This window comes from Desmodus rotundus, chromosome 2 (assembly GCF_022682495.2).
Source record: "Desmodus rotundus isolate HL8 chromosome 2, HLdesRot8A.1, whole genome shotgun sequence".
Lineage (NCBI taxonomy): Eukaryota > Metazoa > Chordata > Mammalia > Chiroptera > Phyllostomidae > Desmodus > Desmodus rotundus.
In genome coordinates, this window is record NC_071388.1 from 6,595,729 (window position 1) to 6,623,428 (window position 27,700).

Consider the following 27,700-nt stretch of genomic DNA (forward strand, 5'->3'; position numbering starts at 1 on the left):
AAATATGATTCTAATTAAAAGAGCTCAGTGTAAGCTTTAGTACTAAATGCAAAATAAAACCTCCCCAATCCTCTCTGCACATAAACACATCTATTGCAGTGTTGTTTGCTGACCAGAAAAGCTGGAAAGAGCATAATGTTGAACCGTGTGGCTATTCTTACAGTCATTATGATGCTCTTATAATGATATTATGTTACGTATCATAATGCACTTTGTTATTATGAAGCCATTACACAGTGTTTACAAGTGGGTTTTAATAATATGGAACAATGCTTAAAATAGAGTTTTAAATGTAAAGGATATAACATCACATGGACATTATATTTTATCCTATAATACGTGAAAGCATATGTGGTTGCTCAAGTAACAGATTTCTAGTAGCTAAAATATAGATACAACTTAATTTGATAATAAAGAATTCTCTAAATAAGCAATGGTATGTCCATAAAACAATACTTTTTAGCCACTTAAAATCAGGGAAAGACATTTAAGTCATTTGGTCGACTGAGTGTGTTAGTTTGCTAGGTCTAGTGTTACAGAACATCACCAATCAGGTGCCTTAAAAAATACACGTGTATTCCCTCCCAGCTCTGGAGTCCAGATGTCTGAACTCAAGGTGTCGCAAGGCCCGCTGCCTCTGGAGGCTCCGGGGAGGGTCCTCCCTTCCTTGTTTCTTCCAGCCTCTGGTGGTTGCCAGCTCTCCTCGGGGTCCTTATCTGGTGGCTGCATCGCTCCAGGCTCCGCCTCTGATGGCACATGGCCTTCTCTCTCTGTCTTCATATAGTCTTCCCTCTGTGCATGTCTGTCTGTCCAAATCTCTCTTTTCATAAGGACACCAGTCCTATTGAATGTGCAGCTTTCTGCACCCCAGTATGAACTCGCCTTAATGTAACTGATAACCGAGAGCTCATTTCCAAATAAGTAACATTCTGTGGTTCTGAGTGGACATAAATTCTTGGGGCGAGGGTTGAGGGGGAACTATTTAATCCAGTACAGTGGATGAAGTGAAAAATTAAAAAAATTATATATAAAGTTACATATAATACTTCAACAAAAAGTTAAAAATTATGCACGACACACACACACTCATAGACACATAGATGCACATACGCACCCCAGGAAAGGCTTCTTGACACTCTACAGCGGGTCTCCCCGGCTGGCGAGGCTCTGGGCTCTGCTTAATGACTTCCGTGTATTTTTTTCCTGAATTTTCCACATGTTTTACATTGACAACACAGTCCTTTTGTGATTAAAATGACAATGAATTTTTTATTTTTTTGCCATTCAGATTGTCAAAACTTAACAAGCTGGCGGCGTTGAGTGCTCCGAACGCTGGCTGCTGGAGGCAGTGAAATTGTCTTGGAGAGCTCCTCCCCGATCCAGCATGTTTCGGGCCTCTTCTGACGCAGCACTGGCATTTCAACAATAGACATTTGTTTTTTAGACCAGTTTGGGTGCCCGGAAGAATTGACCAGAAGGTACAGGGAGTTTCCACACCCACCTGTGCCCCTCCTTGCACTGCCTCCTCCCCATCAATACCCCCACCAGAGTGTGCATTTGTTACTGTCGATGAGCCTGCGCTGTAACACACGTCCAATGCTACAGTATCACGTGGAGCACTTTCCCTTGTTTCCCTTGTCTATCTCCCCTCCCCCCAGCCATCCCTGATCTTTGTGTGCCTCGGTAGAGCAACTGCATCTTCCAGAACTGATCCTGAGGGAATGGGCGTGTCCTCCCGGATCCAGCTGGGACAATTGCAAGCGACCTGAAGGCCAACAGCAGGAACCTGCGTAGGTAGGTGGTGCTGCCCGCAGTGGCGGGAATTATGCTTAGTAGTTGAAAATAACGCATTTACCGACAGGGGCCGAGGTTCGAATGTGAAGTAGATAAAGTCTGGTCACTGAACGGTAGGTGCAGTACGAACATTTCTCAGCAGCCACACGCCACGCTGTTAATAGTCCCCACGTGGTGTCTTATGAGTAATCTGTTTATAATTTTCCTCCTTTTTGGATTACCTGCATTTTCTAATTTTCCCACAGTGAATATGTATCACTTTTATGATAAGGAAAATAATGGAAGTTCATTAAAATTCATAATGCCCATCGATGGGTGATAGTGAAATTATAGGTAGGTTTTATTTTCATCTCTATATTAGATTGAACTTTATATAAAATTGCTGTTTCTGTGGGGGGAAAAAAGAAACCCCAGCTAAGTGTGGACACTTTTATATGATCCCATGTATTACTTTTGATATTTTCTAAATATTCTGTGGAGGTCATGTCACTTGTGTGCTCATATTCCTCGGAGGGGTCCTGTTACAAGATTTAACACCGTGGCTCTCGTACGGCTGTAACAGAAACGCATGTTGGGGATTTTACTGAACTCACTGGCTGATGAGAGTGCAGCAAGACGGTACAGCAGACTCCGTGGAGATGTCACAGGACATGCCTACCTGTGCCGTCGTGGACACTGGTCAGTATCTGCAGGGCAAAAACCAGCTGCATGCTCACCAGACGAAGTTCATTTGCATTTCTATCAGAACCAGAATCATTTGTGTTACTGTTTAAGTTTCTTACAGCTTCGGGGTTCTCCAGAGAAACAGAACCAACAGGAGAACGTATTCATTATGAGAAATCGGCTCACACGATTATGGAGGCTGAGCCGTCCCATCGTCTGCCTTCTGCAAGGGGAAGGCCCAGGAGAGCTGCTGGTACAGCTCCAGTCCAAGTGTGAAGCTCGGGGAACTGAAGGGCTGATGGGGTAGGGTCCGGTCTGAGTCCAAAGCCCGGAGAACCAGGAGCATCGATGTTCAAAGGCAGGAGAAGACAGATGCCCCAGAGAGGTAGAGAGAATTCACCCTTCCTGCCACCTTCTCATGCCACTCAAGGCCTCAACGGATTAGGCGAGACCCACCCACCCTGGGTAGTGCAAACTGCTTTACTCCGCCTGCTCACCCTAGTGCTAATCTTTTTCAGAAACACCCTCACAGACACACCAAGAAACAGTGTTTAACCACATATTTGGGGATCCTGTGGCCAGTCAGGTCAACACACAATATTAACCATCACAAACGCAGAGTTCGCCACAGCTCAAAGGTAGCTCAGGTCCTATGAAATCAGATAACCCCACACTCTTCTCTGCCTGTTTGAAAGTTATTAACCACTTTCCCTGCACATTCTCTGTTATGTCTGAAGACAAAAACCAGCATCTTCACTGTACCCTTGGTCTGGACCCTGCCTGCCCTCTGGGCTCATCCAAGGCCAGCCTTGTCCCCCACCTCTTTGCATTCGTGTCCCATGGGCCTCTTTCAACCTCTTCAGGTGAGCCAGGCTCTTGCCACCTGAGATGCGAGGGTGCTGCCTCGATGCACATTGTCCTCTCTGCCTCAGGACGAGGTCCTCCCTTGTTCCACCCTCCCACTCGTTCACTCCCAACATGCTCACCCCGATCTGAGCTCAAACCCGGTCTCCTCAGGGGATCTGTCCCCACTCCACCCCTTCTTCACAGCTTCCTTCAGAGCCTTTACCACAACCTAAACTGCAGTGTGAATATGTTTTATTTAAACTTGAACTTTGTGATTTTAAAATAGCTTAGGCTAAAAATATTAGTCAAATCCCTCTTTATGCTCAAACTTTGAAATAATGCACATCTCCCAAATGGAAAAAAAAAAACCCACAAAAAAAACCCTCTCAGGAAGGCACAGTTCCAGAGCTGCATTTCCTGTGACTCATAAATAGTATTTCCACGGCTGCCCTGGGGCGGCATCTCAGGAAGTGGGGGACAGTCGCCCCCAGGCCCAGCGTTGGCAGGGGTGGGGGAAAGGGAGACCCTGCACTTGCTACCGAACTTCTGCGAGTGGTTATCATTATTCCATATATATTGTTGTCAGGCCACTTGCAGGAGTCAGAATGTGCCCTCCTACAAAACATTCCACTTTGGCATGAGGTTTATTTGAAGTTGAAGATAATTGAGGAACAGCGACACCAAACAAACTCACTACCTTCCCCTCTTTTGTCCCAGGAAGGGCTAAAGGAACTTAATCCCTGGAGACGCAGTCAGCATCCACACGGCAGACCTTGCCAAAACCGCCGTATCTCCCATCAATCCCTGCCTCTACTCACCTTCCCACAGTTTGCCGCCCCAACCCCCAAAAACCTGAACTTCTTTTCCTTCGTCTTGTTACTTCTCTACAGATGTATTTTCTTGAGATACCGACTATGTAAGTCCAAGTTCTAACCACCCCTTATAGTTACTCCTCACTGATTTTCTCTCGTGTAAGTGACTGCTGCACCTGTTAGCAAACTCTTGTTAATCTTTGCCTTTTGCCAGTTTAACATTCAGGGCCCAAGACACAAAACCGAGGAGAGTAGAGGAAAAAAACTTTTTCTCCCCAAGGCACTCATTGGTATATAACAAAAACTTCTGGGAGTTCTAACAACACGCTCTGGTTGTAGTGCGCAGGTGAGGAGTGAGGCTGGCAATCTTGGGGGCAAGTCAGCGGTGACACTGGACCCTGGAGGCCAGCCCCTGTGTCTCCCAGGGCTGACTGTAGTCTAAAGATGAGGCCTGAAGCTGAGAAAATCAAAAAAGCACAGCCGGGCAGAAATGAGTGACACCGGCCTTAGAGTTTCATCCTCGTATCTCATTATTCCGAAATTATTTGCATTTTGAATTACGCGAGGCCCTCAGGGACACGGGAATAAGGCGCTATGGCCCTGGGTGGGTCTGCGAGACTATGGGAGTGATACATTGACTCCCTGAGCGTCGGCTTTGCTCACCGTTTTTCTGATCAGCTCCTAGCATGGGGCTTTGTAGGGAGGGGAAAAGACAATCTTTGCCTCTATCCTTTTAAGTTCAGTGGCTGGGGCTTGTGAGTTAAACTGACAAAGGTCAGATCAACAGGAGAAGCAGCTTATTTTGGTACATATAGGAGCCAACAAAAAAAAGTAACTGGCTCATTAAGCGGTTAAAGGTTTACATACTGAATTTAGCATGGTAAAGGGAAGGGGGAGAACAGGCTTTTTATGGGATGAACAAGAAGATTTCTTTAAGAAAGATGAATAGATTTTTAGGAGAATGGACGGGACAAAAGGAAGTTAGTGGAATGTTTGTCTACAAAGGGGTATCCCCCCAAACCAGAATTTATTTATAAAAAATTGTGTATTTATTCTCACATGTTTAAACTTCAGGCACCTTCAAAGTGCTCTCCATGTGATGCAATACACCTATCGAGACACTTTTTCCACTGCTCAAAACAGTGTTTGAACTCGTCAATTTTGATGCCTTTTAGTGCTTCTGCCGTTTTTTGTTTCACCTCTTCCACATCGGCAAAACGTTTCCTTTTGAGGACTTTCTTCATCTGGGGAAACAAAACAAAAAAGTCTCTCAGGGTGAGATCAGGTGAATAGGAGGTTGGAGCTGAGGGACCATGCCGTTTTTGGTCAAAAACTGCTGAACACTCAGCGCAGTGTGGGCAGATGCACTCATAAATCACCCGTCATGAAATGGGCAAATGCACTGAGTCTTCAAAAAAATTCACTGAAGCTGAATGCAGCCTCTCACAACAACGCCAGCTGGTCCACTGATCCAGACGGGTTCCTAGGACACTCACCTGGCAGGGGAAGCCTGTCCTACAAGGGGCCTGCCCTCCAGAAGATAATTCCGGGTTTTTTCGGATCCCCCCTCGTACATAGGTACAAATGGTCTTCCACTTTCAGGATCATAAACTCCCCTGGAGAAGGGCAATGTAGTAGCTTTTGTTTGAGTTGTCCCTTGTGGGGCGGAGCCACCATGGAGAAGATTGAATGGTAGTCTTAATTCCCAAAATTGCTGCTGTAAGTCAGAAAAGGGAAGCTCTGAGGTGTTTTTTTTTCTTTTCATCTGTGGAATCTCAAATGTTTTCAGCTTAAACTAATCTTTATGCCAAAGTGACTCTCCTGGGGTGGCGTGTTCTGATGCCCTTTGACGGGAAGGGTGGCATTTCCCCGTTGATTTACTTTAGGGTCTTACTCTGAATACATGATGCTTATTTCTGTTGGTGCCTATTCTCCACAGACGCCCCTGATCCTGAGTCTCCTGGCAAGATTAAAATGTAATGGGGAGACAAGCCAGATACTGAAAAAAGAACCACATAATAGAGGACAGTTAAAAAAAAACAGAGAGAGGGCAATTCAACACAGCACTGAGCATCAGGATTTTGGGCGACGGGTTTTTCCCCAGAAATTGTCAAATCCCTCGTAAAGCCACGTTCCTTTGTTTACTGCTGGGGGGCTGAAAGTGGGGCATGGTGGGGGGGCTGCTGAAAACCCCTTCACAGTCCTGTGCAAAGGTTCCCCAGGAAACTCTGATTCACCCCTCAAGGTGGCCACGTTCCAGAGCTGTGCACCCCGAGGACTCTTTTTTCTTTTTTCACAAAGAACCTGTTCTTGCGGATGTGGAAGTGCCTGGCGGGGAGAAGGAACCGGCTTCACCAGCCCCTGGGCCTGTGCCAGAGGCCAGAGGGAGCAAGGTTGGGCAGGCCTGCCAGCCTCCAGCTGGTGGGAGAGGACGGCTGGGCCCAGACGGTCTTGGCTCCGCAGGACCGGGGAAAGGCCTGGAGGAGGGACACGGACTGGAGGCTGAGCTGGAGGTCCGTCCTGGCCCCACGGCCTTGGCATTCCCAGGCCTGGGCCGGACTTCCTGGGCTGCTGTTTGGGGCTGGCTAATGATTAACAGGAAATATGCGGGGCGGCACGCACCTCCAGGGAGTGAGGGCCTGTGGCTGGCAGAGGCCACCTCTGTGTTTAGAGACTAGCCTATGACGTGACAGACCATTTCATTAGGGACTTCCTGTTAACTGCTGAGGTCGGGTCAGGATTCTCTGGTGGCCGGATTGAATTTATTCCTGTGTTTGTGTGGAGAGAGGACGGAGGCCAAGAAGCCTTCTGGAAACTGAGAACCTTCCCTGAAGCCCCGAAGAGAAGACCTACCTGCCGGAGGTAAGACAGCTCAGGGACTGGTGTTTGCACAGGCCCGTAGGGGACTTCCCCACAGCTCCTGGTCTCCTCCAGGGAGTGGGGCGCTCCAGCTGTCCTCCCAGGGAAAGTGTCAGACCATCACCACGGACTCCGATTCCCGGCTTGTCCAAAGTTAAAAATTAAAAGAGCGGCTGTTCTGGGGAGTGGGAATTTGAGACGATTTCTGAGCGAGCGAGTGTCCCTTTCACAGTGAGCTGTTCTCAGGGATGCGTTGAAAGCCGAGCCTGGGCTGGAATTTGGGAGGTCGGGGTTCAAATGCTGGAAAATTACTGTGACTCATGTTGTTCGTCAGACAACCTTTTAAATGGCGTTTGATTGAGTGCCTGATGAGAAGGCCTGTGCAGAGGGGACCCGCTCTGAGGTTTCTGGAAGTTCTAAGGCTGCCCCAAGTGTGGCAGGTGGTGCCAGGGCTCCTCCCAATGGAGGGTGCACAGATCTGGGTGCTCAGAGAGTAGGGGCGTTCCTGCCTTCTTGAAGGTAAGGCAGTTTGCCGCCAGCCAGTCTGTTCTCACGCACCATGCAAAGTACTTCTTTCTCTTTGGGCTTGAGGTTCCTGACTTCAAGCTGTTTCCAAGAACCCTGAAATGAGCATTTGTGCATGGGGTCACCAAGTGAGATGAGCAAATTCAGCAGTTTCTTCCTGAGACGACTAGCTTGGTGGGTCTAGACCGCCTGAGTGTTTTGGTGTTCTCGGGGCATTAAGGAATTGGTTGGGGGTTAAATCCTATCTATTTAATATAATTTAATAAGACTTAAGATTTAAAAAAGGAGACAGGGGTTTCTCAACTAAAAGTTGGTAATTCAAGTCTTCCACATGGAAATGAATGAGAAGTTAAATTCAGGGACCCACCAAACTACGCCATAGAGGTAGTAACTCGCAAATGACCTGGCAGAGGTCCCCGTGTAATTAAGGTGGCTTGTCTGATCTCAGTTCAGACTTGGAATCAGCTTTATGACAGGCCCTTCCCCAAACACCCTTCCAATCCCGACCCCTTGCAAATCCACTTCTGCAGCTCCCGGCCTGACCCTGCCCCACCCGCCTGGGTTCTGCCAGCTGGTTAGACTTGGAGTCTCCTACAAAGAACAAGCGGGAGTGGGGTGTGAGGGTGGTGGCAGAATGAAGCGTGTAACAAGTTGTCATCAGGTCTTAGTCTGCATCCTGACTCATGTTGCTTATCAGTGGCTCCAAGGGTTTCCTCGTGACCTTTAGCTATTGCCCTGGTTTCCGCAGCGTCAGGTCCATACTGCTCGTTTATTGCTTTTGGTAAAATACGACTCCGTGGCTCAGTTTCTCTTTCATCCTGTGTCGGGATCTAGCGTTCTAGCCGATTGGTAGTGATTGGCGTGCTGAATTGTGTTCATTGAACCTTGACCATTGGTTAATGATGTGACTGGGGATCTTGAGCCGGTCTGGGAAGGCCGTGACTTTGGTTCGGCCGTGTGCAGCTGCTGTGCTCCTTGCCACTGAGGTGTGGTTTGCTTAGGGGTCTGCTGAGTCCAGTGCAGCTTCTATCGAGGGGTGGGGCTCCACTGCGGGGTGGGGCTCCTGCACTGGACACTCTGGACCTCGCCCTGGGACAAGAGCAGGTAGGGTTTAGCAAACGCACGCTGACTTCTGCTTTTCAGAGACATTGGAAAACCGACGGGGGGAACCCAGAGTCCTTCCAGTGGGCTGTGACTGCCCAGTCGCACACTGGCACGTAATGGGTGTCGGGGCCTGAGCATTGTTGCCATCCGGCACGCTGCCTCTCTGTTCGATTCTGCACCTCGTGGGAGGGGTGTTCTGTAAACTTCCCTGAGGCAGGTATTTCCCGGTGCCCGTTTCAGGTCTTGTACTTCTGCCTGTGGGTCTGTCCCCTTCGGCCTGTGAGGAAGGAAAGGGACTGGAGCCCTGGATGGGGGTGTCAGCACATTGCAAAAATCCTGCCACGGGGCTCAGATGGAACCCTGCACCCCATGTTCTGGAGGCACTGTGGCTCCCCAGCACAGATGTGCCATCTGGGTGATGTCAGAGATGAAGGCGAAGCCACCTCCATCACCGGGCACCAGATGGTGGTGGTTGAAGAACATTTCAAACAGAGACCATTTCCTGAGGTTAGGAAGCTGGGTTTTTTCTTTCTTTATTTTTTGTAGACAGTTTATGATACGTTTGGCAGATGATTTTGCCCTAAACGCTTCAATGAGACCAAGCAGTGCTGGTGACTGCCTCGGATAGGCCTGTCTTCAGAGAAGGGAACAATAAAGAGAAAAGACACAGGGGTGAAGGCTGAGCTAGAGGGTATCAAAGAGCAAAGGGGTCGAAAGGGAGGGCTGAGAGCCATACATGACAGGACCCTGGCATGCTGCCGGGGGGCTGGTAAGACCTCACCCTGCCTACCCTCGACCTCCCCTGCCTCTGACTTCTCCCGCTTCCACTCACCCCTCCCTATGCCCCAGCCCCAGAGTCCTCACTGCAGTTCCACAAATGTGCCAGTCACATTCCCACCCCAGGGCCTTTGCACCTGCTCCTTCTCAGCCTGGGCAGCTCTTCTGCAGGTATCCACATTGTGGCACCTCCCCTCCTTCACTGTTCAGAGGACACCTCCTGGGAGCCTTCCTCTGGCTTCCCTACCTGAGGCGGTAACCAGCCCCTGCCCACACACACCCCTCACACACACACCCCTGTCTGTTTTTCTCACGCCTCTTGCTGCCTTCTAGTGGCCTCATGACCTGCTTCTTCGGTTTGTTGCCTGTGTTCCCGCTTGATCATGTGAAGCTGTTGTGTGTGGGGTCTTCTTTTCTCAGTGATTAAAGCACCGGGATTGAAGTGAAGAGCTGTGAGCCCAGGCAGCTCCGTCGCGGTCAGTAACTCAGCAGTAATGGCATACCACGGGCATCCCATAATTTATACATGGGCTTGGGAGGGAGATCATGTAATACAGTGATTCTCAGACTTGAGCACATGCCAGAATTGAACCTGGTTTAGACAGGTTGCTGGGCTCACCTCCTAGGTCTCTGGTCCTCTGGGCGCAAGCATCTGGTTTTCTAACAAGTTCGCAGGTGAGGCTGGTGCCACTGACCACACTGACCAGTGCTGACTCATCTGTGCTCCATCGGTCACCCGGGGGCTAGTCGGGGCTCCGCACAGCTCTGCGTGGTAAACGCTCATCAGCGAGAGACTGTTTCCTGCCTGCTTTGTTTTCCCAGGGAGAGGAGGAGCATGCGGAGATGGAGGGCAGCTGGCGAGGTGTCCTGGCTGCGCTGGTCGTCGTGGCTGGCCTATCAGGTAGGGTCGTGGGAGCTTCGGGGCACAGTCCAGGGCTTCTACCTGGAGTGGGTGGGAGGGAGCCCAGGGGAGGCCGCTGGTGCACATGGCTGCCAGAAGGTTGTTCCTTAAGCACTCGCCACTGCGTCCCCTCCCCACTGTGGGGTCTCTTCACTGGGGTCCCCTTCCCGCTGCACTGACTGAGCTCCAGGAGTGGTCCTTCAGGTGCAGCAGACCCCATTGCTTCTCTTCTTTGGGGTTCACATCTCCTGGGCATTGACCTTCAGTGCCTCTCCACAAGTCATTGCTCCTGTCCCTCTTCTGTTTCTGCCTGGTCTTTGAGAAAGGCCAACTTGGGTGTCACCTCCTCCATGAAGCCTTCCTGACCTTGCAGGGCGATAATCTCAGTTTCCATACTGACAGGATGCGGGGTGGGGGGGGCGGTGGTTGTCAATAGCACCTCCTTGTTCTGGACCTCTCCCAGGGTGTCGTCCGGAATGGCCTCCAGGGTGTCCCCACCAGGGTCCCCTGATCAGACCCCGCTTTGCAGAGAGGCAGTGTGTGGACCTCGGGTCCATAGGATGGCTGGAGGTTGTGCCCCAAGCTCTGTTTTGACTCCATCTCGCCTACATTTCATGGCTTCAGCTGTGTCTGTCTTGTTTCCTGGCTAGATTTTGAACCCCTCAGGGGGGCCGTCCTGTGCTCCCCACCGCAGTGGTTTTGAGGCCTTGCAGTGAAGAAAAGGCTACCGGCAGCAAAGTGCACGGTCACGGAGGCACAGCCCGATGAGTCAGCGCAAGCTGAGCACCTCTGTGTATCAACAGTGAGACCGAGAGCACGCTCTGGATGCCCTTCCTGCCCCCCCCCCCCCAAAGGGACCATTATTCTGACTTCTAACTGTGGAGATATCTTCTGCTGGTTTTGTACTTTATACACATAGAACTCTATTTTCGATGGCCACATAATGCTTTTTTTAAAAAAAAAGATTTTATTCACTTGTTGTTAGAGAGAGGGGAAGGGAGGGAGAGAGGGAAAGAAACATCAACGTGTGGCTGCCTCTCTTATGCCCCCTAACTGGAGACCTGGCTCACAGCCCAGGCATGTGCCCTGACTGGGAATTGAACCAGCAACCCTTTGGTTTACAGGCTGGCACTTAATCCACTGAGCCACACCCGCCAGGGCTACATAATGTTTTAAAGAACTCTGGCCATGACAGCATCAAAAAAATAAAATGGAGTGAACTAGAACTAGAACAGGGACCTTCAGAGTGTGTTACATGCAGTGAGGATTGTTTTATGCATTTGATTTTGGGTTATTCACATGTGAGGTCTATGGGCACCAGGCCGTGGTGTTAACACGTATTTGGGAGCAGAGATGTTCGAAGGCCGCGGCCTGACAGTGCGCGGTGCTCGGTGTTTATAAACACCAAGGTGCTTGATAACCTCGCTTTTGTTTGTAGAGTGGAGAGGAAAATGCTGCCCCCGTTGTGCGGAGCTCGGGGACCAGTGTGGCTGGCAAACCAGGCTCAGCACAAGTTTAGGGACATGGCTCCGACTAGGCTGTTTTGGCCATGGTGGCAAAAAGAATCTCTTCCAGAAGCTCAGTGGGAAACTGAGGAACTCTGGGTCTGCAGTGTTTCGCAGACCTCTCCCCGGAAGCTCTGTGTCAAAGGCAGGGATGGCTTTGACGGAGGCCTGGAGACGGCTGCTCCAGGAGGGAGGGGACTGCGGGCTAATTGGAGAGCCCCTGGGGGATGGGGCCCATAGCAGAAGACAGCCCCTTGGATGCTTCTTGGGGTAGAGACGCCTTCACTTGCAGACTCAGCCTTGAACAGCTGAGGGCTAGCCCCAGCGCGCCCAGTGCGCTCCGCCGGCCCTCTCCTTGCCACCTGGTCCCCAGTGTAACAGACTGTGTGGATCAGGACCGCCCTGTTTACTCACTCCGTGCGCATTCACTGAGGGCCTGTGTGTGCCATGCGGTTGCAGGCACTGGGACTCGGTGACGAGCAAAAGCTGGTAGTCCCTGCCAGCAAGGAGTTTAGAGCTGCAGGGGAAACAGGCGTTAATTGATAGGAGAATCAGTATAAAATCACCCCATGATAATTGCTTTACTAATTTGAAAGCCTGTTACAGGATAATGTAATCTAAATTGGGTGTTCTGGACAGCTCCCTGAGGGGGTGACAACTTCTCAGCTGGGAGCTGGGGCGTGAGGCTGTCATGTCAGGCTGGCTGCCGCCTGTGCTGAGGCCCTGGGGCTGGTGAGGAAGAGGCGGAGTTTGGGGCAAAAGGAAGTAGATGTGAGGCTAGGCAGGGTGTTAGCCCATGGAAATGTTAAGGGTCATCTGGTCTTTGCCCTAAATGATGGAAATGTTTAAGCGAAGTCTGGGGTGTGGAGGTGGGGCGCAAGGGAGGGTCCTGCTCGTACTGCTGTGTTTAGCAGGTCCCTCTCCCTGCCACATGGAGAGCTGTTTTGGGTGGTAGCGTGGAACAGCAGTGACGCTGGCACATCCTGCCGTTGTCAGCAGGACTCAGCAGGATGCGCAGAGCCACCTGAAGACCCTCTCCCTCACCTCTCAGTTTCCTTCTGCTGGTCCCAGCCCCAGGGGCATGGGGACTCCCACTTAGTCCTCCAGAGCTGCCTCTGCAGAGCAGGTCTCTTCTTCCCTCCATGTTGCTTCCCTTTCTGCCCTCTGCCTTTTAACCGTCTGCTTTTCTGTTCACTTCCGACGTTAAGTAAGAGATGGGAGAAGGTGAGGGTCTTCAGGTGCAGTGAGAGGAGCTAGAGAAGAGGAGAGTGGAGGAATAGAGGGGTCCATGCCTTCCAGCCAGGGAGGCAACTGGCTGCTCTTCCAGGGCGCTGAGAAAAAGCCGTTGCAGAAGAGCAAGGCTTAGGTTCAGGATCAACTTAGGGCAGGCCGGTGGGAGCCACGGGAGCTGCAAACCTGCTACAGGGTGAGTGGTTTCATTTTGCCGATGGAAGGGTGCAGTGAGTAGAAGAAGAGGAGCTTTTCAACCCTGGGGGGCAACCCATCCCCTATACCGAGATGCCCGGTGCTGTGGGATTGTGGGGCAGGAGAGAAAGCGAGAGGGCAGGCTGGAGGCGTGCATTTGGGAATTGGAGAGTGTCAGCATGAATAAGTACCTTGCAAGTGGATAAGCCCCTCCCAGGGGGGACCTGGTGCTGGGGGACCACTGTGGCTGGTAGCCACGGGAGGTTCCTGGGAGGGGAACATCGACCTTTCCCGCGGCTCAGCCCCTCGTTTGCCTTTTCGCTCTACAGTCAAAGGGAGAGCAAAGGGGAAAGGGAGGCTTTGTGTCGAGGTAGGTGACTTTTGGTTAAAGGTCTTATTTACAATTTTCTCCTATTTGTTCTGGGTGGGACAGGGCTACACGCAGAACCGGCTGATAGGATAGAGGAGAGAGAGGAATGAGGCCGCAGGGCCACACGTTTCCAGAAAGGCAGCTTCTGAGTCACGAGGAGGAGCCGGAGGGGCGTTCTCTGATGGTGGGAGCGAAGACTGCAGGCTGCATTGTCAGGGCCAGGCCGTGCTTAGGATTTAGTGCCTGCTGTTTAACTTAAAGGTCAAGTTCAGACTCAAAGAGTTTCCGTCTGGTACAGGTCCCTCCCTCCCTCCCTCCCCCCTCTCACTGCCATAGCTGCAAAGTAAGGTACATGGCCCTTGTGTTTTCTTGGTCATGCGTGCGGTCTGCAGGGATCTGAAGACAGGTGTGGGGTGAACGCGCCTGGACTGAAATAATCTGTGTAATGTGCTTCGCACCAGGCAGGGAAGAGACTGTGGTCTCAGATGGCTATTCGTTGCTTCTTCTGCTGCAGTTGCCAGCCTGGGTCTCACCTGTCTCTGCAGCCTTGCACCCGTCCCCGTGGCTCTGTTCAGTGAACTCCCACTGGCCTGAGTCAGGAGGGGGAAGAGGGTTCTTATCACCATGTAGAGTATGAGAGCGTCCGTCTTTCCCCCGGGTGTAGACTTGGCCGTTTCTTTTCTTTTGTCCTTCTGAAGGTGCGGTTCAGGGCTCATGGAAAGAGCCTGGCTGGCACAACAGTGGCTTCTCTGGGGAACCATTTCTGACTTCCCTTCCTTTGGCTTTTTCCTTTTAGAAACTCCCAGATCAAAGGGATCCCAGATCTGAGCAACTTGCTCAGACAATTGGAGTTGTTATTTAAGTTACACTTATTTTTTTCTATCTGCCTTTGTGTGCAGAGGCGAAGCAAAGGCTAGAGAAGAGTCAACATGTTTACCCGAGCACAGGAGTAGCCTCAGTTACGTCTGACCTTCCCTTGGATTTGACTCTTTGGAGTTGGTGGCCCCTCCTTGCCCCTGGCTGCCTCCCGGCCCAGTCCTGCTGGGGTGGGGACCCTGTCTGTGTAACTATTACCTGTTCCTGAGATGTATTTCCACAGTGCATTCTGGGTACTCCGGTGAAGTGTTACGGCGTGAACATGTGTCCAGCTGTGTACTTTTTTCCCAGAAAACTTTAGGGCTGTAATGCAATTCTTCTAGAACCTGCTTCACCACTGGACCTTACATAAGGTTGGAAGGAAAAGGGGTCTGCTGCAGTTTCTGGGGACACTCAGTGTATACAGTGGGCTGCCTAGTGTGTGCCTCACACAGCTCTGCGATGTGGCAGCTGCATGGTCTGCCAGGCGGTTTTTTCTTTTTGCTGCAAACCCTGAGTGAGATCAGAGGGGAAGGAGTGGAGAAGAGGGGACTCAGAGTGGAAGGCTGGCGCACCACCACTGTGGTCACAGGTCCTGGGATGTTGCTGGTCTTCATTTCTCACATGAAAACCCAGGCAGTGAAAGACGGAAATAGCGACCTTGAAGACTACCCTTGCCATACTTTGCATTGTTATTACCAACGTGGGGAAGTCTAGGAAAACTCTGGCTGCCAATTCGCTGTTGTCGAGTGGTAAGAAAATCAGTGCTAAGTGACCCAAAGATTGCTTGAGTTCTTCAGGGGCAGAGCACACTCCACGTCAAGAGATAATGACGGAGTTCGTGTGAGCTGGAGAACCCCTGATGGGCTCCATGGGGAGACCAATCAGAGCTGCCACCCCAGTTAAAACCAGTGTCAGAGGGCACCTGGTGAGAGAAGGGCAGAATGTTGTGGAAAGTGGAATGGAAACAATGTTACTTTATGATTTTCTTGGCTCATCTTGTAGGTCAGTGCAATCCCTCCTTGCGGGTCGTGTAATAGTGAGTTTCACTGAGTGCCTGGGGGTCGCCTGAAAGGGTTCACATGCACCATCCTCTTTGGTTCTTGAAACAAGTCACTGTGGGACTAGTGTCCCTGTTTTGCAGCTGAGGAGAGTGGGGCATGCAGGAGTGGAGAGGACTTGTCTGCTGAGCCAGGACCGTTGCTCTGGAGTCTGTGGTCTTACATTCTAGCAGGAGTGTCCAACCCACGGCCCATGGGCCACGTGCAGCCCAGGGTGGCTATGAATGTGCCCCAGCACAAAATCGTAAATTTACTTAAAACACTATGAGATATTTTGTTTTTGTTAGTGTTTGTGTGTTTAATGTGTGGCCCAAGACAACCCTCCAGTGTGGCCCAGAGACGCCAAAATGTTGGACACCCCTGCAGAGTGTCGAGTTTTCATCCCAACACTAGGTGGGGTGAGAGCTTCTGAGGGGCTGACAAATACATCCCTTGAGCATTCTCAAGAAGGGATCTAACTCCCCACATCTTTCTACCCCTCATCTCTTTCTCTGTCTCTGGTCCTTAGGAGGAGGGGCGTGGCCCCAATGACAGTACTGTCTTCAGAACTGACTCTTCCACAGCTCTGTGACCGTATATGCAGGACCCAGCTTTCATCTCTCTCTGGCTGTATTCCTCACTTCCTCCAGCCGCAGACACTGACTTAAGCACCCCGTGTGGGGGCTCTCAGGGCACAGGGGGCACACATGGGCCATGTCACAGCGTGCGGGCATCTCCAGCCTCTTTGTAAAGACAAGGTGCTCCCCTGTCCCCTCCCAGCTCCGGGAGAAGGTCTTCCTCATTTCACTGGGAGGAAAAATGCTCTTTTCAGAGTGAGGCCAAAAAACTTCCCTAATGTGACCAAGCTGGGCTAGTGGTGGCTGTCAGGGCCAAGCTGGGGTCAGATACTTAAGGTGACATCCTGCAGGGAGGGGAGGAGGAGCACTGCCTCCTCACCACCAATCCAGCTGAGATGCTGAGATGCTGAGATGCTGAGCACTGTGCAGGGAGGGGAGGGGCATGGAATGGAGGGATGGAGTGACTTCCCATCCCCTGGAAGCTTCTGATCTTCTGGGGAGACCCAGGGTTGGGATCAGTAAGACATGGAGCCTGGACCATGGAAGGTGGTCACTCCGGGGCCCCAACTTATATGTGGGAGGGTTAAATGCCACAGTGGATCTACATAGATTCATTCATTTACTTGAAAAATGGGTTGTCTTTTAGCTTCCGGATCCAGCAACCAAATCTTAGAAGGACCCCGGAACACCACGGTGCTGGTGGGCGGGGAGGCCCACTTCAACTGCACCGTCTCGCAGGGCTGGAGGCTCATCATGTGGGCTCTGAATGGCACCGTGGTCCTGAGCATCACGCCCAAGGAGCCCATCATCACCAGCGACCGCTTCACCTCTGCGAGCTATGAGGAGGGTGATAACTTCATCTCGGAGATGATAATCCATGACGTGAAATTCAGTGATGCCGGACGCATCAAATGCAGCCTCCAAAACAGTGACAGCGAGGGGTCCGCTTTCCTTTCTGTCCAAGGTGCGTGTGTGGGACCAGCTGAGGGCGGTGCTTGGAGTCCATTGGGTTGAGTGCCAGAGACATGGAAGACACCTTCTGAGGTTCATGTCCTGTGTGGTTGCAGCCGGGATACCTTCAGTTGGTGTCACACTTAGGATTATTCTGAACTGACAAGTTCATGGTTTTGTTATTTGTGTATTTCTCTCCTGCCTTCCTCACTGACCCTCTTTCCACTTCCTTCCTTTCTGTTTCTCTCCCTCTCTCCTTCCATCTTTTCTTTCCATGTCTATGATTAAGACTCTTAAAGACAGATTTCTGTCCCTTCCCATCTCATCCACTTCGGTACCTAATTGCTTTTCTGGAAATACTTCCTGCGATACTTCTGGGGCCAGTTGTCATCACTTGTCCATGAGTTAGAGAGAGTCGACAGTCACCGCCTCATGCCCAGTTTTTCAAGTGCTTGACTCTATTTCTTTGCCTTACATCATTTTTGATTTTTACATCACTTTGACATCTTTATCAACTTTGAATTATGCTGTAACTTTTTCCTTTTTCAGTTTAATTTCCCCAATTTATTACTTTCCCCCACCCCAGTGGTTTTTACAAAGGTATCAAGTGTTTCAGAGAAAAAAGAAAACAAAATTTATAAAAATGGATAACTTAGCTTTCATTTTCAAAGCTAATATTTAGGTGCTGAAGATCACGTTACATAGTGAAAAAAAATAAAGGGATGATTTACAAGGATTCAGAACACCTTTATTAAAGTTGCAATTATACACTATTTCCAGATGCATTGGGGCTAGCTTTCTGCAGCAGCATCTTTTAAAACAAACCACATTGTGTCTTTGAAGTTTCTCTCACATTTATTTATTTGCTTGTCTAGGAGAAATTTCCACAGATTTGGTCTGTATTCATGCTGCTATCAAATCAAATCGGATAACATTTGGTGCAGATCCATGTCTACCTATTTCTCCTTGCATTTTTTGATTTAGCCAAATCACTGTATCTTTACTTTATGTGTCTTTATGTAGTTTAATTAGGAGCCCAATGACATTTCGTGATGTTAAGTGACTTTGTGAAGCTACCTGGATTACTGGCCCAGCTTGCATGACCAGATTCTTACTGTTATAATTTGTGGTATAAGGGAAAGAACACTGGACAACGAATCAAAGATATGAGTTCTGGTTTTGCTTTCATCAGTTACCCACCTTGGTGACCCCTGAATTGGTTCAATTTCTTCATTCTTAAAATTGGGACAAGACTCCTCTCCCTGCTTCGCAGGTGTACTGGGAGGATCAGGTGACGAAGTGACAAAGGATGGTTGAAGACCCTGGAACCGCAGTGGTCTAGTGGTTAACAGCTCTCAGGAGCCCGAGTGCTGGGTTCAAATTCCAGCTTTGTTACTGACCGACTCAGTGACTGTAGGCACATCAGCTCTGGACCTAGTTTCCTCATTACAGGGCTGCTGCGCGGTCAGATGAGTAGGTCTCAGACAGTCTTTAGAACAGCACCCGGCCCATTGCAATCTCCAGAGAGCCACCTGCTATTATTTTCTGCATCCTCAGGAGGAGCACACTGCTGTGTTAGGTCTCCACAGGGGACTCAGAGGCCAGCAGCACAGGACACGGTCCTGCCCTCCAGAATTGTACAGGAAGCGTGGCTGGTGCAAGTGCAGGAGTAGCCGTGGTGCACCTGGAGGCTGCATGGTGGAGAGACAGCTCAGGTTCAAATTGGGGGCGGGGATGAGACAATTTCAAGGATGACTCCAAAGAGAAGGTGCCCCTTGAGATGTGCCTCAAAGGTCCGTGGATGATAGGCAACCTCGGGAGGTGAGGGAAGAAGAGGGCCCTCCTGGATCAAGGAACCACGGCCTGGGCATGGCTTGTCATTACTGTTTATGGTATCAAATTCGTAAATCCGTGTGGTTTTATGGCCTCTCTTCCCAAAGCTGCAAATCTGTAAAGTGTCTTCAGACGTGCATTTTTACGAGCTAATAATTACTGTAGCTTTTGGTTTTAAAAGAAATAGAAGAACAAGTGTCTTGGGAAGTTAAAATATTCCCCGACCAAGGTCCTGAGGACGGACCCTGCAGAGCAGAACAGAACTCAGTCATTTTACCCTGGCCCCACTGGTCCGCATGTCACTTTGCTCTTAGAGGAACAAATGTTCTCTGAGCAACAGGGTCTCCCTCAAGGGAGAAGAACCTTGAAAGAAGAGGAAACATCCAATATATCTTGAAAGTGAATTATCCAAAGATCGTTTGTTCTCTTCAAGTATCAACAAGAAAAACAGAGAGAACTTACATAATTCCATAGTGAGTCACCCCAAAATCTGTGTAAAATGTTGTAGCTCTCACCTTATAAAATGTGTCATTCTCCTGGCTGACCTTCTGGAAGGCCAATGGGAAAAGCTGAATCACCAACATACACAGAAAAGAAAATGCTCCATTAGATTGCTGCGTGTGCCCAGCCCACCAACTGGCCACACACCAACCTCTCGACCTCTGGTGTGTTGAGGGCCGATTGCTCCTGTGGTTAAGTGAGGCAACACCACTGCTCCAGTCTTCTGTCGTCTTAAACCTCTCCACCAAACGAAACAAGGAGCAAACCAAAAAAGAACAAGGACAAAGCTCTTTGGCCTTAAGGGACAAATCCGGTGCCCTCCTACTGTTGCGGGTACAGTCGTCCTTGAATTGGCAAAGGTGCTTTGCTCCCTCCAAGAGACTCTTTAGGAGAGGGATAATGGGAAAGCCAACATTTCTGGGTAAGCAGAGCTTTCCCAGTGGACCCACTTCAGTCTAGGCTGGGAATTCCCAGGTGTCCCCTTCACCCTGTCAAGGGGATCTATGAGGTCGTGACACTTTTCAGAACGATACTAAGATGTTAGTTGTCATTCCCACTCTCAATCCTCACGTGTGAGCAGGAGTTTTCCACCCCACACTGGACAGGTCTGCATAACTCAGTGGACCAGTGAAAAGCAAAGGGCTGATATGTAAGAGTAAAAAGAGCCATTCAAAGAGGCAGACAGAGCAATGGATTTATAACCTACCAGACAACGAATGCTCCTTTATATAGTTGCAGTTTCTACAGCGACACTGACCTTTAAGAAGCCACTACTTGTCCAGTGTTGGTATGGTACCAAGGGGTATCTGCGGTTCTCTGAAAAGCCTGTGAAAGGCTGCTCACTCTCTCGGCTCTGTAGCCCTGTGAGGTCAGATTTCTTTATAACCTTTAAATGAAGCAATTTATGGGAACAGATTGAATACAGAAGGAGCTATGAGAATCCAGCCAGAGGTGAAAGAGATTTGCATAAATATAAAACAGTATCGCTCTTCTTACTACTTACTTCTGGTTTAAGATATAGGTATTTTCATAAAAATATGGATCTATTAATATGAAATGGAGTATTGTTATTTTTGAATATCTAAAAATAAATATTTAATTCTAATTTCAAACATAACACAAGTCTCGATAGATACAACCCACATAAACGAGAGGCCTTCGGGTCCTTAGCGATTTGTAAGAGCTAGGACGCGTGGAAACCCGAGGACTGAAAACCACTAGTCTACTCAAATCGCCTCCTCCCAGGGAGGAAATGGCCGGGAAATCTCAGGGACTTGCCCAAGCAGATGCCAACTCAGTGGGCCAGCCAGGACTATGGGCAGAGGCTTTGATTCTTGTCCAGTGTTCTTCCCATGACATCGTGCGGCTGGGAGTTTCGAAGGTTGCCACTGGGACGTGGCCCTGTGTCCGTGTTGTCCTCGGGAGGGCTGTGTCTGCAGCAGGGGCCCACAGGCGGTTTCAGTAACACCGGCAGCACCAGTGGTACTTTCAGATGGGTTGTTAACAGTGTGAACAGTGGCACATGTGAGTTGTCCTTGGCGACAACTTTTCAACAGTTTGTCTGAGCAATATATTCTGACCTGTGATTGAGGGTGGCTATTTCTTTAATTCTATTGGATTCGATTTTGATTTACTATCCTTTTTGTTTGGGCTCCCGGCAGCCCAGGATGACGTTAGGGACTGTGTAACCCCTGTGGCAGGCACAGCGGTCCTCCCTTTCTCATATAATTCGTATCCCCCTGGATACTGATTTTTATTCATTTCTCTGCAATTACATATTTTCAAGTGAGAGATTCCATCTTTCTCTGTGGGCCTGAGAAGTACAAATAAAGTCTCAGGTGCCACCTGAATGAAGGTTTCCCGCTACAGACACAGCCAACTCGGGTCTGGGGAGGTCGCTCTTATGCAATGCGAATTCAAGGAAAAACGAAAGGAGACCTGGAACTGGATGGCGTGGTCATTCCTTCAGAATGTTTCTCTTTTCTTCTTCAGTTGTGGGCAAGTTGCTCACCCCCAGTGACAGTCTTATAGTCATTGAGGACGAACCTTGTAACGTGACTTGCCGCGCGGTGGGCTGGACCCCGCTCCCCGACCTTTGCTGGGAGATCGGTGCTGCGGTGAGTCACTGGAGCTACCACTCGGTTCCGGAGCCCGACGACGACCCCCAAAGCACACTGAGCGTCCTGGCTCTGACGCCGCAGGGCGATGGGACTCTGACTTGTGTGGCTAAGGTGAAGGGGCTGCCAGTCCGCGATTCCCTCACAATAAATCTTACTGTGGTTCCGCCTCCCTTGGGTAAGTGAAGACTTCTTGCTTTACGTAAATACATTATTACTGCATGCTTATTTTTGTATGCCGTGCTGCCTAAGCTCCATGTCCAGGAAAATCGCCTGGCGGTCTTGATCTCAGGGCGGGACGGTGATGGAGACAAATTGCTTACAGTGCCTGCCTAATGGCCCCGCAGTGCCACTTGATTTGAAAATCTCATCTCCAAGCATTTCTCCCTTTTCTACTCACATGTGAAAATCATTAAGAATCTTGACAACCAGTAGCATGAAACAGCATCAAGTTCAGAGATAAATACTTGAAATCAGCTTTTTTTCCCTCTAGCTCTTATTCATTGTTCTGAGGTGATCCCGTCCTGGGCCAATATGGAGCAAGCTCTCGTAATATTTTAGGAGGGTGCGTGGGTCCTCTCAGATTCCTTCCAATCTTAGTGACATTATAAGGTTTCATTTTTTACCCAACAAATCCACAGTGTACTTAAAAGTACCAAGTCTATGTAGATTTTTAATGGGACTAAATAACAAATTTAAAGTTTCAGTCCCAAAGGGAATTACTGTAGGGTCTTTGGACAGGAAAAACGCTAACCATACACCTTTGCCGGGCTCACAGAGCTAGCCTGGGCCTGGAGTCGGCGTGGGCCAATGAGAAAACGTGGAGCTTGGGGGCTGGACTTGAACGCCTCCAGAGCAGAGAAAGGGAGGCCAGAGAGGTGCTGTTCTTTGTTAGGTCAGACAGGGGCTAGGACTGAGGGGCTGGGAAGCCAGGAAGAGCTTCTCTCTTGGTCCAAAGCTTGTCCTCCTATGAAAACTCCTTCCCGGGAGGTCTTCCCAGCCCTACCTCGCTCCTACTGCGTAGGGACACTGTTTTAAACATCTCAGACATTAACCAAATGGACCCGCACCACAGCCCTCTGAGTGGATGCTGCTCTTCCTGTTGTAAGGCGAAGTGACAGGGACACAGTGTCGTTCGGCACTTGCCCGTGTCCCTAGAGCTATAAATGGTGGGCGGTGACCCTGCCAGTCTGCCTTCAGAGTCTGCTCCCCTGTCAACTGTGTCCTGCACTTGGAGCAGCCGCGTGGAGGTTGGAGGCATATCCTGGGGCCGATGAGAGCAAGTATGAGTGGGCGTCAACGAGAGAAGGGGACCGTGGCACAGCTCGAGGTCTGGATGCCTGGAGTTGGTGTGTTGGCAGGGCTGGCTCCCTTTGTGGTCCCTGAGGGAGCACTTGCTCCCTTCCCCTCCCCCAGCTTCTCGGGGTTGCTGGCCGCCTTTGGGTCCCTTGGCCTGTAGAAGCATCACCCCGAGCTCTGTCTTCATCTTCAGGCAGCATTTTCCCTGTGTGCTTGTCTATGCCCAGATGTCTCTTTTGTTTTTATAAGGACACCGGTCATATCAGATTAGGGCCCATTCTACACACAGCCTGACCTCACTCACCTTATCTAAATTGCATCTTCCATACTCCCTTCCCAAACAAGGCCACATTCCGAAGTACTAGAAGTCAGTACTCTCACACGAATTTGGGGGCACAACTCACCCCGTAGCAGATGGTGTCCCTGCCAGCCTGTGAAGAGCCATTCAGAGCCCGACTGTTGTCCACCGAGAGGTTCTGTGCTTGCCCTGCAGGGTCGGCCCCCCGTGAAGGCCCACACAAGCTTGTTCCCACACCCCTCCCACCCACCCAACATCAGGCCGTTGTCTCTGTCTCCAACCCAGATGCCCTAGGGACCAGGCGGACCACAGAAATGAAAGCACCAGTGAGTATGCATCAGGGCGAAGATGGAGCGCAGGGAACCAGAGAGCATGCCCTGCCCCCGGGGGCGGCAGCTGGTACTGTCTTTGGCCTGACTCAGGGGTGCCTCAGGGCTTTTCAGGGCAGAGGACACAGAAACTGGTGTTTCGTTGATGTTAAGTCAAGGTCAACTTATTTTAGCTTATTAAACTGAAAGGAATTTAGCTTCTTCCCAGCAACAGTACATAAGGAGAGGAAGCTAGAATTCAACTAGCTTGCTTTTCTTCTTCCAGCTTATTATTTTGAAACTTAAACACCCCAGAAAAATTTCAAGAATAGTGCAATGAATATCAATATACCTTTATCTACATACAGCAAATGTTAACAGTTTGTTATGTTTGCTTCTCTTTCTCAGCTTGTATTTATTTTTTTAATGAACTATTTGAGAGTTAGTTGGAGACTGTATGCCTCTTTACCCCTAAATTCCTCAGCTGTGCTTCAGAGGAATAAGGTCATTCTGTGTAACCCCGACGGAGTGGGCAGCCAGGAGATTTGACATTGCCACAATGTTGTTACGCAGTATACAGCCCACACTCGAATTTCCCCAGTTGTCCTTTATGGCTCTTTTCTCCCCTAAACCAATAGCCAGTCCGAGACCGACCTTGCCCTTGGCCGGTAGGTCTTCCTCAGTCTCTTTCAATTTCCAACGGTTCCCCCAGCGTTTTTGTTTTACCTGATGTAAACATTCTTAAAAAGTCACTTTTGCAACATGCCCTTCAATACGGGTTTGTCTGAGTTTTTCCACCACACTTAGATTTAGGCTAAATACTTTTGCCAAGACATGGGCGGGGTCACGTGGGGGCACGGTGCCAGTTTTCTCTGTCGTTGGTAGCGAGTCCAATCACTCGGTTAAGGTGAGTCCCCGACTTCCTTCATTGTGAAGGTGCCCTTTGCCTTTGTAATTAATCCATAATGTACGAATACTGTGTGAATATCTCCTTTCTCAATACTCTTTCACTTGCTGGCTACTCCATTCCTCAATAAGTCACTGCCTGAATCACTTATCGGTTGACAGTCAGACTGATTTTCCGGTTCCACCATTTTTCTATATTTATTAGTTGGGGTTCTTCTGTAAAGAGAAGACTTCCTCCTCTTTTTCTTTCTTTAAAAAAAAAAACAACCAGTTTTTGTATGGACTCCTTTTTATTCAATTGCTATAATTTGCTCCTGTCATTATTTATTCTGATGCCTGGATTGCTCTATATTCTGCCAGTGGGAATTCCTTCCAGCTGGCTGGTGTCCTATGGACATGTCCCTATTAATACCTGAGCCCTTGGCCCAAGAAGATGTTCCAAACTCCCACAGCCTTTCCCCTGTTCCAGCCTGTATCCTGCCAGTCTCCAGGGAGCCAACCCAGCTTGCGTTAAGCTATTTAAGTATGACAGAGTGTGGCCTGGGTTTGGGATAGGAAGATTTAAAAAGTTCCATTAGCACCAAATGGAAGGAAATCAACTGTTCAAACCACGCACTTCAGCAAGGCGATAATGCAGCGAAGGGCTCTGGTCTGATTGATGAAGCCCATGGAAATGGATTTGGGAGAACAGCTTGCCTGCAAACTTCTTCTTTGTAGGAGAAGGGCACGGGCCTCCCCGGTGTCCCCGACTGGATTGAATTCAGCCGAGTCCTTCTTAGACTAGGACTAGTGAAGTGAGCAGCCTTAATCACGGCAGCTGGAGTCCCGGCTGCCTCACAGAAGAGAGCGCAGCGGGTGCCTTGCAATGAGTTTTACTTTATTGGACTCATTTGGAAAAGGCTAATTTGTTTCTAAATTATTCATCAAGATCCGGAGCAGCTGGTGGTGGCTGGCTGCGTGTTGTGTGTTTCATGTAAGTTTTAGTAGCTGAAGACCTCCTTACAGCCTCTGCTGGTGGAGCTGGAGACTAGAAGGCTTCCAGGAGTGCACCAAGTTCACGGAACACCACGTTCACAGAGAGCCCGGGATGAAGGAGCTGCGCCTGTTCCGGCTCCTTCCGGAATCGGATGAACGCCAGTCCTGACACCCATTTCCGACAAATGCAAGGAATTCGTGTTCACTCTCCGAACAATGCCTTTAAATCATTGAAAGAAGAGTGCCAATGGCAGTTTCGGAAGTCTGATTCTTTCAAGCAAAAACTTGTATGAAGCACTTACTGATTTTTTTTTTTAAAGGAAAGCATATTGAAAGGGCTAATGCCAATGCTTTCTAAAAAATCGATTTTTTTTTATTCCAAAAGTGCTTCAAGCTTCAAACACTGCAGACACATAACTAGCTGAAAACCTGGTCAATCCCCCGCCCCCCGTCTGCCCACTGGGTGGGTTTCTTTTCCTGTAATGGACCGGCTGTGAGATGTGAGCACAAAGCAACCTTTGTGGGACACACGAGCACCTCGTAGAATGCAGTGACTCCTCGCTAAAATCTTAGCTTCGTGAGAAGTGGCAATTCCAAGGACAGACAAGAGTGGCTGGAGTGACAGTCCCAAGCTATAGCTCTGGCACTAGCTCTGTGACTTTGGGCAAGTCACTGACCTTTGGGCTCCATTTTCTTGCTTGTAAACCATGCAGGAGATGAAAAGGGCAGAAGTTCTCTCTCCTGGCTGCTTGTCGCTGGGGAGCTTTAACACATAAGCACCCAACCCAGAGGTTCTGACTTGACTCGTCTGTGTGGAGCCTGGGAATTGGCATTAAAAAAAAATAAAGCTCCCGAATTACTTTACTGGGCAGTCAGGATTGGGGACCATGGAATTGCAATGTCTCAGAGTCCCCTCCTCCTAACCCGGTCTCATCAGATGCTACTAAGCAGCCAGACTTGGACCCCAGACAGCCTGGACTCAGGTGCCAGCTTGCCTGTTTCCTCGCTCTGAGATTTTGGGTGTGTTAGTTAACTTCTCTGTGCTTTGATTTTCTCATCTGCTAACCTGAGATAACCATACCTACCTTCGAGGGCTGTTGTTGGTGTGAGAAGTAATCGGGTTCCAATGTCTAAAGTGCTTAGGACAGGCCCTGCCTCAGAGCACGTGGGACAGCAGAGTGAGTGACCGTCCTTGATTCGATGGATTCAGAGATCTGTGTCCCCTCCAGTCAGCACAGGAGCGTGCTTTGCATGTGCCAGTGGTGACATTTAGTATTAATCCAGGTGGTTTTGAGACATCGTGTGTGCCCTTTCAAAACTCCGAGCATTCCCATGAGAGCATCTGGGAAATACTATTTTCCCTTTCTTCACATGTGGGAAAAGGGCAGTCTCCCAGCTGAGGTTAAAGTCGCACAGCAAACTCAGTAACGCCGCCCTAACGTGAGTGCAGCCCCTCGAGGGGACGTAGGGAGGGAGGCTGGCCTTGTTGGACTGGGAGATAATCTTCCTTAGTCACCATCTGTGGGCTACCCAGGCATAGCACACTCGCCTCTCCAGCACTGACTCGTCACACCCACACCCTTCACCACAGGCACGTGTCGGGGGGCGGTGCCCACTGGGACTGCCCCTTTCCTGTGAGACCCAGGCTGTAGCTTCCTCAGGAGAATTATTCCACAGTGGACATGATAAGCAGCAGAATGGAAAGACACACATCCAGCCTCTGGGTTTTCCTGTCCTGAGCGCCCTTGACCGGTTTACCGAGTCCCTTTGTCTCAAGTGTCTCATCTGCAAGAGGAAGGGGTTGGGTTAAGGATGAGATCACGCCAAGGTTCTGTGTTTTCCGTCCACAGTCACGATATTTGATTTGTTAATATATGGCCATTATTTATTTTTCTTTAAATCCACTCTAAGTGTATCCATTTAAAAAATTAGCTTCCTACTAAAAAAATCCATGATATAATAGGCGCATATGTACACATATATTTGTGTATACATGTCATAGCCGATAAATGAAAACATTGTTATGGAAATAAGAATGGTTCTTGTGTGTAGCTCTTGTGCCACATTACATACACCTCAGGGCGCACACACCATGTTTTTCTTCGGGTGCCACTGGAGTGGAGGGACAGTGTCAGGCCCTCCTAGGTGTGAAGCTCAGGGCGGAGATCTGAACCCCAAGGAGTGCGGTCACAAAACAGGAAGTGAAAGAATGAGCCATGGGAATCAGTTGCTATTTTTGGGAGAATTTGGGGCTTTTAGGGGAGTGCAGGCATCCTTTGGCTGAACCTGGTGGTTGAATCAAGGGACAGAGAGGAGTGAGGTCACGTGACCGCCTGCTCTCTTCCTTGATTGGGTCACCAACCCCAGCGTGGTGGCCCTTCCCTGTCTTTCAACAGGTCCTCCCCAAGGGGAAGAGGCTGGCTCATTGTGTGGAGACAAAGGTGATCCCATCAACACT

At 49.7% G+C, this 27,700-nt stretch overlaps 1 protein-coding gene across 1 annotated transcript in view; it reads left to right on the plus strand.

Moving 5' to 3' along the window:
* Window positions 1-6,504: 6,504 nt before the first annotated feature.
* Window positions 6,505-27,700, plus strand: part of IGSF5 (immunoglobulin superfamily member 5) — a 36,485-nt gene continuing 15,289 nt past the window's right edge. The window contains exons 1-4 of the mRNA XM_024561773.4: window positions 6,505-6,977; window positions 10,203-10,281; window positions 16,701-17,018; window positions 21,332-21,634. Of these exons, the coding sequence (XP_024417541.2) occupies window positions 10,224-10,281; window positions 16,701-17,018; window positions 21,332-21,634 (679 nt within the window). The 5' untranslated portion in view covers window positions 6,505-6,977; window positions 10,203-10,223. The remainder of the gene's footprint in view (window positions 6,978-10,202; window positions 10,282-16,700; window positions 17,019-21,331; window positions 21,635-27,700) is intronic.